The 10,989-nt window shown below is 36.2% G+C and overlaps 1 protein-coding gene across 1 annotated transcript in view; it reads left to right on the forward strand.

Moving 5' to 3' along the window:
* The first annotated feature begins 4,368 nt into the window (after nucleotides 1–4,368).
* LOC110030321 overlaps nucleotides 4,369–10,989 on the forward strand; it is a 31,395-nt gene continuing 24,774 nt past the window's right edge. Inside the window, exons 1-4 of the mRNA XM_020732986.1 lie at nucleotides 4,369–4,620; nucleotides 5,410–5,509; nucleotides 9,664–9,759; nucleotides 9,837–9,889. Of these exons, the coding sequence (XP_020588645.1) occupies nucleotides 4,388–4,620; nucleotides 5,410–5,509; nucleotides 9,664–9,759; nucleotides 9,837–9,889 (482 nt within the window). The 5' untranslated portion in view covers nucleotides 4,369–4,387. The remainder of the gene's footprint in view (nucleotides 4,621–5,409; nucleotides 5,510–9,663; nucleotides 9,760–9,836; nucleotides 9,890–10,989) is intronic.

A 10,989-nucleotide genomic window follows, 5' to 3' on the forward strand; every position in this document is an offset into this window, starting at 1 on the left:
CATGGTTGGAGGCTATTATACGAGCCTCGACCATCCCTCATATGCCTAAGAATTCGAGTATCACACTCTATACTCGGAGGGAATCAAACCCTAAACCAAAGGGAACTGACAACTGATTTGAGTACGCGACACACACACACACACACACACAGATATATATATATATATACTTACAAATTGAAAGTTAGGTATAATTTGTGTAGTGCCTAAAAGTTGTGTGGTTCGTATGTAAAGATTGAAGTTCATGTGTTAAATATGTCATTTATAGAAATTGCTAAGTTTTTATATGGATATTGAAGTTTAGGTGTTAGCTATGTAATTTATAACTATTATGTGATTTTTATGTAACTATTGAAATTTAGGGGTAGATAAGTGATATGTTCTAGCGATTATCACAATAATGTAAGTCCTGAAAATGACACAAGAAACTTAATCCGCTACCCTTAATCCGCTAGCTAGCAAATTATTTGAGTTTGTGCTCATTGGAGTTTCTCACACAAATACATGTATTATTTCAGTAATATAGGACTCTATTGAGTCCGGATTGTCAATCCCTCAGGGAAGGAGGTAACGAGCCCCTCAGGCGAAGTTCTAGTCTACTATGCTAAGTTCTTAGTGTGGAATGCAAATTAAAATGATTTTTCTAGTAATTACTCATAAACCATAAAAAAAAGTCCAAGGCTAAACCTAACTATAACAATTGGTTTGGTGAATATAAAGATATAAAAACTGCATTTCTCTTATGATTGCCTAAGTGGATTATAAGATTGAATACCAAGAATTGCTAATATAACTACTGCAAAGAGGAGCATATATCTTGTTTTCCCTCTACAGAGTGCGTAAAGAAGTTTGGTTTAATTTTGTAAATGTTTCTGCTGTAACCCGAGAAACCTCCAAGCTATACCCATCAAAACCTATCTCCTTATCTATTTGCATTGTCCTATGGACTACTTTTTCTTCACCCACTAGTTCAATGTGATCATCCTAGTTGTTCATGCCATAGTTTTTCCGAGTCTTATGGGTTCACAATAAATTTTAACAATTTATATGGTCAGTACAAAAAGTAAATGAATCATAGAAGGAAAGATCATCATATTAGTTTTAAATCCGATTCTAAAAGCATTCAAAACATCCAACAAAACCTGCATATTTATCACAAGAGAAAAGTAAAAGAAATCTACTGATAAAGCATGAAAATTACAATAGAAATCATCATCATCATTTAACAAAACAAACACACTAAATATGTGTTTACAACAAGTCCATGACACATGAGGCACAATCATTAGCTTTTCTCTTCTAAAAAGAGTTGAAAAGTTCCTCCAAAAATGAACTTGCAATGCTGCAATGCTGTAATGCTTCCTTTACAGATTTCTCTCTAAACACCTCACCAATCTTTCAAGAAAAGTAGAAATTTATAAACCCTAAATCTCCCTCGGACTCCTTGGCTTCTCTTAACTTCTTCCACTACTTCAGAATGCTTCATCTGCACTAACAAAATCTCCTCTCGAACTGCTTAAAATTGCCACATAACTCCTCAAGTTGTGGTGAAGCAACTACAGAAAAACAGTCGTGCCTTGGCGCCGACCTCTCGGGTTGTTGCACTAGTTCTATCGCCTAGACGCCAATAAGCTGGCGCCAAGGCGCTTGGATGGAGTGGTTGGGCGCCTAGAGTCTGGCGCCTAGGTGCTAGGCTTGTTGGTTCCAATGTGCTTCATTTAACACCTTTTTGCTCCTTTCTAACTCTGCTTTTCTCCATGTGTCCTACATGTTATACCTGCAAGAAAAACACTAGAAGGCCCTTCTTTAAAGTGCATTTTCATCCAAAAAATAAGAGTAAAAGACAAAGAAATTTGAGCATGTTGAAAAACATACCAAAAAATAATACATAAGCATTATATAGTTTGTATGTAAGCTTAGATTTAGATATGTAATAGATAAGAATTGTGTAGTTTGTATGTGGAAAATGAAGTTTAGGTGTAAGCTATATACTGCATAATAATTGTGTAGTTTGTAAAAGAGAAATATAAAATTTGAAGTTTAGGTTGGGCTTTAAAAGATAAACACAGAATTAAATTAATTGTTGTTGAGATGATAAGGCTTGGTTGGATGAGTAGCCTTACACTTAGAGAAGCGACAATGGTAGAACTACACCAGTGAAACGAGAAGCACCAAATCACCACCACAAAGTGAAATTAAAAAATCATTAAGTGAAACTACATAAATAAAATAAGAAGTACAAAACTACCACAGAGAACAACTGAGAAGCCTTGATGTCACAACCATTTAAGTAAAACAAGAAGCACCAATCCACCACCATATTGGAAAACCATGAAGCCACACACAACCACATAGTTAAAATGAGAAATAACAAACTACTACCACAGAGGACAACCGAGAAGCCCTAATGACGCAACTAGATAAGTAAAATGAGAAACACCAAACCACCACCACAAAAGACAATCTAGAAGCGCAACCACGTATGTAAAACATGAAGCATTAAACCACCACCAAAGAGAAAAACTAAAAAGCCCCAAAGTACAAGTACATAAGTAAAACGAGAAGCACCAAACCACAACCACAGAGAACAACCGAGAATCTCCAATGACACAACCACATAAGTAAAATGAGAAGCATCAAAACACAACCATAGAGAAAAATTGAGAAGCCCCAAGTCACAACCATATGGGTAAAATGAGAAGCAAAAAAACTACCACCAAAAAGGACAACCGAGAAACCCCAATGACACAATCACATAAGTAAAACAAGAAGCAGTAAATCACCACCATAGAGGAAAACCGAGAAGCCACAAGGCACAACCACATAAGTAAAACTAGAAGCAACTGTGATGAGATATACTAGTTGATGTGGTATATATACATACATACATACATACATATAAATCAAACAATAGAACGATCAACGAAGTGAAAAATAAAACGAAAAAAATTCACACCAAAAAACAGTAACACTGCGAAATACACAGATTTAAGTGGTTCGGCAAATTGCCTACGTCCATAGAGTTGCAGAGGATTTTACTACTTGAGGAATTTACACCAGTCGATCATCTCGACTTACAAGAGGAATCTCTCACTTTGTTGCTCTTTCTTATTCTCTCTGTTCTTCTCTCTCTATACAGAGATACACCGAAGAAACTCTACACAGAGATACACCTAAGAATACAAACTTACAAGAGAAATAAACTAAATTTCTCTTCTGTCACAATCACAAGCCACCAAGAAGAACACAAACCACAATGAAGAAGCCCAGGGAGAACAGTCTTCTTATTTCTTCTTCCTTCTACCACAATGAACTACACCTTGCACTTCTCTTTCTCTTGTGAAATTTTCCTTTATCCCGAGAAAATCTTTCTTTATCTCGAGGAAACCGAAGAAGAACACAAAAGGTTGTGCCGTAAACTGAAGGAAAGCCGCTGTGATGTCTTTTATCGTGAATTGGAAGGGAGGAAGGGAGACGTTGCGACTATTCGCGATAGAGGAGCGATTCACGAACAACAGGGTCACAACCTTTTGCGAACGGGAGCGGGAGCTTGCACGACAGAGCGGGGGCGGGAGTCTTTGCGTGTGCGCGGAAACTGTTTCACGATGTTTGCGATCGGGACGTGGGAAGGCGAGAGCAGGAAATCAGACTCCAGCTTAACAACAACAAATCACCACCACATAAAAGTTTAAGAAAGGAAGAGTTTCATTAGAGATACATACTAGAGAGGCGGCAACAAATACAAGGAAGAAGAGAAGAGGGCCGCAAATGTGCCCTAACACCAGTTACCCCAAACGAAGTCAAAGAGCGAGAAAAGAGTGGGAGAAGAGAGGAGGGGTAATATCGAGGATAAAATGAGTCAATTTCAAAATTGATGAGGGACACCATGATAATTGTCAATCCAAACCATAATTTGATCCACAAAACTGAGCATGGAGCTGTCGTTTTGCGGCTTTCCCGTTTTCAAAATATAATTTTATTAAAAGCAATCGAAACATTGGCTCCCAAATGGACACTAACAGCATTTCAAAATGACAAGCAATTATATAACACTCTCAAATGCACCCTAAATTGTGCCAAGGTCACCTAGAAAAGAGGTAAGCCCTCTATAAACCAAGCGAATAATGTCTGTACCAGAAGTACGTGTAGCCTGTGGTATTCGTGCGGTATTGCACCTCAATATCACACAAATACCATCAATCCACACCAATCTCATGAGCATGTAATATTTTTTTTCCCACAAATCGGCCCCGTCTCAATTTTTTCTTATAAATTAATTAATATGAAGAAAATATTAAATTAAAATCAAATCATCATTCATTAATAAGTAAAGGTCACTGGCGGTGCATGTAAACCAATTCTGCGCGAGGGCTTCTGATCTACTGCCATGACTGCGATGCTTTCCGGACCAACCTCTTTAACCTGCTTCGTAAGGGCAAGGAAAGGAGTTTCCTTTCCGCACCAAAAGCACCATTTTCCAGGTAGAGCAACCTTTCTAAATCCACCACTTAGCTCTGTGATGTCAAGAAGCTCGGCATATGGTCGGATGAGTATGAAGAAAAAGCCCAAAATCGCACCCAGAAAACCCTTATCTCCTGTCATGGAATGGCAAGACTGCAGGTATTTGATCAATTTCCAACTCGAGCTACGCATTTCTGTTTCTTCAATGGGATTTGAATTTCAATTGCGTTTTCATGGATATTTTAACCGGCCACACTTCTGTTGTTCCTTCGATGGTCATATGTGTATACCAATATCTGGAATCAATCTGTATAGAAGCATGGAGCACCTGCCTGAAGCCGAGTGGCAGGCACCTGTTGCTAGATAGCGACTCATCTTCTGGAGGTCCATGTGCTAAGATCCTGTAGATCAATGTACACCAAGTGACTGAGTTTCCTCAAGAAATTTCTTCATAGGACATCAATTAGGCTCCATAATCCCCGTTATGATGGCTACCCCAAAGTGAAGAACAAATGATCATATGCAATATTAGTACCCTATTGCTAGAGTTCCAATTCAGTTGTGATCAAATGTTTCTTGGTGCTGTTGTCCTACCTAAATGGTGAAGAAGACGATATGCAAGCCATCCTTATTTCTCCAATGTCAACAAAAATCACTCTTTAAATTCAAATTTGAATGAACAATCGTTTTTGCATGAAAATATTTATTTTTGTTTTGTGTTGTTTAAAGTGTTCCTGTAGTCAATTCTCATGACTATTTGTTGATTTCATAAAATTTCCATTTGTCTTCTCCTGCTATTATGACAATGCATTTCTTTGAAAACTTTGCAAATGACATTTTTAGACTTTGTCAAAGCCAAACAAAATGTGCTATAGAGTTTAGAACAATGAATATGTCAATTTGTAGGTTAAAGGGAACCTATGTAATTAAATTGCCTTTTCAGTGCAGCTCTGTGATTGAAGCTGATGTTCCATGTTCTGTTGCCTATGAATGCTACTCAAATAAGGAACTTATCCCCAAATGGATGCCTTTCATATCATCTGTAGAGGTGCATTTCTAATAACTAGTGAGTATGTATTCTCTATTTCTTAGCTCTAAATCTTTTAATGTGGCAAGATAAGATCAAAGATCTTCTTGGAGTTTTCATGCATAGGAGATTTTTTATTTAAACTAACATATATAAAGATTTTATTGTCATAGAAAGGCATGAATTACATTTCTTAAATTTTTTTAGTCTAATCTGTTCAATAAAGCTAATTTTATATATATACATACTTTTGTTTTTCTTGACTTAGCAAAGTGTAGCTCATTTCTACTTCATTTAATGACTGCCAATCAACTCATATGTTAAAATTTAATGGAACTTTAAATACGCTGGCATTTATTTTTCATTATTGTTTTCAACTATTGCTGCTCTTCTGCTGTTGGTGGAAAGTATCATGATTTGTACCCCTTTGGTTGGACGACACTTGAATTAAGTAGTTCTTTGTTTAGCTTCACGGACAAATGTTAATGTTATGTTATTAATATATGCTAGTTGTTTGGTTTGATGTTTTTAAATAACAATTTTGTAAATTAAAGTTATGTTTAGTTTTATTGACATAGATGTTTCCAAAATTTTTCGATAATATTGATGGCTAAAATAAAGTGATCATTTTTTATAATTTTTGTTTAAGGATGATTATATATAACATTGGTATCTAGATAATATTAAACCTGTTGTGTGTCAGAAGGTTCACAGTAGTAGAGTGACAATTTAACGTCTCAGCATTATACAAAATTCTAGCACACACACAAATAATAGAAAAGTGGTAGCCATCAAGATTTGTTATATGGGAAAAGAGGAAAAATCACAGGGTTTGACCTAGTCATAGTAATCACTATATAATATTAAATACATGGATTGACACTTCTCTTGAATTAGAGAAGATGATATTACAATGCTAATAATTACATGTGTATAATAGACATCCAGCTTTAATAGTTGTAATTAGACTTCAACAAATGTAATTCTTGACGATAATAGCGATTGTGGGCCTCTAAAGCCATAGTTGGTTGCTATAAATGCAATAGTTAGTCATAAAGACTGAATTCAATGGTTACAATTGCATCATTTGAACGTATATGCCATAGTTAGAGATTGCAATAACGTCAGTTGTTGCAGAGGCTATAATTAGAAGTTGCAGCAGTAGTTAGCCCCATAGCTATGGTTGGTAGATGTAGTAGAAGTAATTGGCGATAGAGGCCCTAATGGGAAGCTGTAGTAGTGATAACTGTTACCACGTAGGTTGTATTGGGTAGCTACAATAGTAACTGACCACATAGGTCATAGTGGATTGTTGCAAGAGCATCAGTTGGCCAAATATGTTGTAGTGAAATGTTGTAATGACAACTGTTGGCCACATGAACCGTAGTTAGCTACAGTAGTAACTGACTACATAGACCTTAGTGTGTCGTTGTAAGAGCGCTAGTTGGTCACAAAAATTGTAGTGGAAGGCTGAAATAACAACTAGTTAAGTAGGCCGTTGTAAATTGCTATAATAGTAACTGGTCACAAAGGCCATAGTGGATCATTTTAAGAATCTCAGTTGGCTACAAAGGTATTGGAAGACTATAATAACAACAGTTAGCTACATAGGTTGTAGTGGGTAGCTTCACTAGTAACGAGCTAAACAGGCTGGAATAGGGGGGGGGTCATTGAAAGATCGTCAATTGGCCGCAGAGAATATAGTGGAAGGCTGTAATAACAACAGTTAGTTACCTAGGTCGTAGTGGATAACTATAGTAGCAACTGACTAGATAGATCATAGTGGGTCTCTACAAGAGTATTAGTTAGCCATAAAAGCCTTAATTGAGGCTACACTGGTTGGTGGCCACAACCTTTTTCCCGAGTTTACTATTATACCAGAGAAATCATTTGTTGACATGTGATGTGAAGAAGAAGAGACTTCAGGTATCTGGAGAAAGTTATCGTATTTTGGAGTCTGATATACACAGTTATTATCAAGAGTTATCATTGGATCTTCGATACGATTCATTCATTACCTCATATTTGGGATACATTATACTGCATTTAAGGTGCATCGTTCCACTGTATTCAATGTACATCATTTCACTATATTCAGGGTAAATTATTACATCGTATTCAGGGTGCACTGTTATATTGTATTCAGGGTGCATATTTATGCTGTATTCAAGGTGTACCGTTACCCCGTATTCAGGGTGAGTCGTTACGTCTTATTTAGGCTATGCTATTACATCATATTCAGTGTGCGTAAATACACTGTATTCAGGGTGTGTTGTACACCATATTGAGGATGCACTATTGCACAGTATTCATGGTGCGTAGGTGCACCGTTTTCAGGGTGCGTTAGTACACCGTATTCAAGGTACATCATTACACCATATTCAGAGTGTGCTGTTACGCCGCATTCAAGTTTCATCGTTACACCATATTTAGTGTGCGTCATTATACTATGTTTAAGGCACATCGTTACACCATATTCCTGGTGCACCATTGCACTATATTCAGAGTACGTCATTATGCCGTATTCAAAATATGTCAATACACCATATTTAGGGTGAGTCACTACACCGTAGTCAAGGTTTGTCGTTACATCGTATTCATGATGCATCATTACATCGTATTTAGGGTAAGTAATTACACCATATTCGAGGTACTTCACTACACCACATTCAACCGAGAGCGGAGGGCGGTCAGCGGTGCTTGACGGCAGGCAGCCTGTGAGCGGCGGTTGCTATGGAGGCCAGGAGTTATCAACGATTCTGACGGCAGCCTGTGAGCGGCGGTCGGTTGCTATGGAGGCCAGGAGTTATCAACGATTCTTCAATTCAGAACATTGGTAATGAGCTCATTTTTCTCCATCTTCCCTCCCTCCTAAGCGAAGACAAAGGGTCTATTTATAGGCCTCAAAGGAGGGCATTTTCATCTTTTAGTGAATAACCAACATAACCACCCAATCGAAAGACCAACGTTGATCTCCCTTGATCATAAGAGGTTTTTTAATGATATGATTGTCTTAGTGAACTCAGAATCAGGTGAACTTGAACTCATTGGATTCTTCTCATTTGGATGAATTTTAATTTAAATGTACTGAAGCCATGAAGGAAGAAGGAAGAAGCTGTTTTGGAAAACCAGAGGTAAAAAATAGGAGAATAAATACTAATAAATTTTAAAAAAATTGTTGAAAATAAGCTGTGACCTATTAATAATGTGCTTAGTTGTATTTATTACACAAAATAATGGTGATATGATTCCTAGGATTAGATTTTCATAGTTGAATTGTCTCCAAAATCATACGTGAAAACAGAGCTAGTTAATAAATAATGGTTATATAATTATTAAGATTAGATTGCAGGGGAAATACCCAAGTCTTATATGAAAAAAAGAATATCTTTGAAGTTCAATAAAAAAAGTCACTTATATCACCTACTTTATTATAATGACTCAAGTTTTTAAGAAGAAATTGTACATAATTAAGCTACGAAAGTATATTATAATGAGACTGTTAAGGTTAATAGATTATAAAACCAATGGATCTTATGTTTAAAATGACTAATAGAGATATTATAGCAGCGACTAACTATAAGAGATAAGTCTATGGATAACAAGAATCTGTAAGGGATGTAATAAATTTTGATGCTTAATCACATTTTGTGATTAGAAGTTCAAAATTATTTCATTAAAGAGATGGTTTGTTCATTAAAATCTTATCACCATGTCTTAATATGGATAATATTGACATCTTTTAATATAATAACTTAAAACATCTCAGTAACACTGATATTTCAATAACTTAAAACAAACAACTTCAAACTAAAAACTCAAATTTGAGTTTTAAGAAGGAATTATTGGGAAAAAAGGATTCAAAATAATGTACCTAAAATTTATACTTGGTATGAAGATGGAGTTACTCTTGAGGAGGGGTAATAATTGTGAAAATTTTCATACGTTTCTTAGCAAAAAGTTTCTTTTTGGAGTCAAATTTTCATTCTTCTTCCTTATTTTAAATCAAATTTGAATGTAGCCATCTCGTCCCATCCTTAAGTGGCGTACTAAATATATATAACTTTCGCCCTCTTTCCCATCCTTAAGTGGCGTACTAAATATATATAACTATTGATGAATCCAAGTAGCAGGAAGCCTCCTTTGCTTAATTAAGTGGATTTGGTGATCCTTAGGTTCAAAAAGACAAGCCCGATGTATCTCGTTGGTCACTAAAGTATGAAATATTCGGTCGCTATGTTGAATTCTCGTGGCTTGCACGGAACATGCAGGTATGTCTGATAAATCTTCTCCTTTTGTTTTTTAAGACACATTATTACTGTTTTAACCCTCGTTTAATTGGTTTCAGCCCATTCCAAATCAGAAAATTCATTGGCGTTCTCTTGAAGGTCTATCCAACAGGTAAGAGCAAGTCTGTCCTATATGAAGGACCGGTGGTACATATCTCATTTCTCATAAATTTCATCCTATTTATTTCAAAATTTCCTTTTTTTTTGGGAACTTGTTTTACTTCGATGAGGGTGTTCCTTGCATTATGCATATATATACATCTTATTAGCCCTTGGCTGACAATACTTTTTCTGCTGTTCTAGGAGGAACATAATGCTATGAAAGAACATTCATAGTCTCACTGAAGTAACTACATCAAATTATAAACTAAACATGTAATATAGAAAAAGAGAAACAAAAACCTAAATAGGTACCTAAACAATTGAAATTTTATCTAAGACACAGGCTTCACGTCAAAATAATTGAATGAAAATAAGACAAAAACTTGGTATTTCATTCAGCACGTGTTTAAATAGGATTTACAACGTTTAACAAATAAACCCCTCTTATTACACATAACTCTCAACACTTCCCCTCAAGATGGGCGAAAGATATTCATTAAGCCCATCTTGCCACATAATTTAGCCAACTCCATTGAACTAAGTCTTTTACTGAGGCAGTTAGCTCGCTACTCTCCAGTAGCTGCATGACTTATTTTCAAAAATCAGTTATTCAGTTTCTCCTTGATGAAGAATCTATCAATCTCCACATGTTCGTTATTCAGCTTCTCCTTGATGAAGAATCTTTCAATCTCCACATGTTTAGTTCTATCGTGTTGCATCGGGTTGTTAGCAATGCTGATTGCCGATTTGTTGTAACACCACAACTTCATTTGAGTTCCCTGATCAACTTTTGAGTTCGACTAACAAGTCCTTCAACCACATCATCTCCGCAACTTCTAATGCCATGACCCTGTATTCTACCTTTGCTGTTTGTCTTGCTTCAACTGACTGTTTCTTGCTCTTCCATGAGACCAGGTTGTCACCTACAAACACAGTATCCTAATGTAGATCGGTTGTCATCAACACAACTTGCCTAGTCATAATAACAAAAGCCCTCAATATCTAAATGCAAATTCTTCCTGAATATCAATCATTTTCCTAGTGCACTCTTCAGATATCTTAGAATCTGATACATTGCATCCATATGACTCTTCTTTGGATCATGCATGT

Source organism: Phalaenopsis equestris, unplaced genomic scaffold (assembly GCF_001263595.1).
Source record: "Phalaenopsis equestris unplaced genomic scaffold, ASM126359v1 Scaffold000702, whole genome shotgun sequence".
Classification (NCBI taxonomy): Eukaryota; Viridiplantae; Streptophyta; class Magnoliopsida; order Asparagales; family Orchidaceae; genus Phalaenopsis; species Phalaenopsis equestris.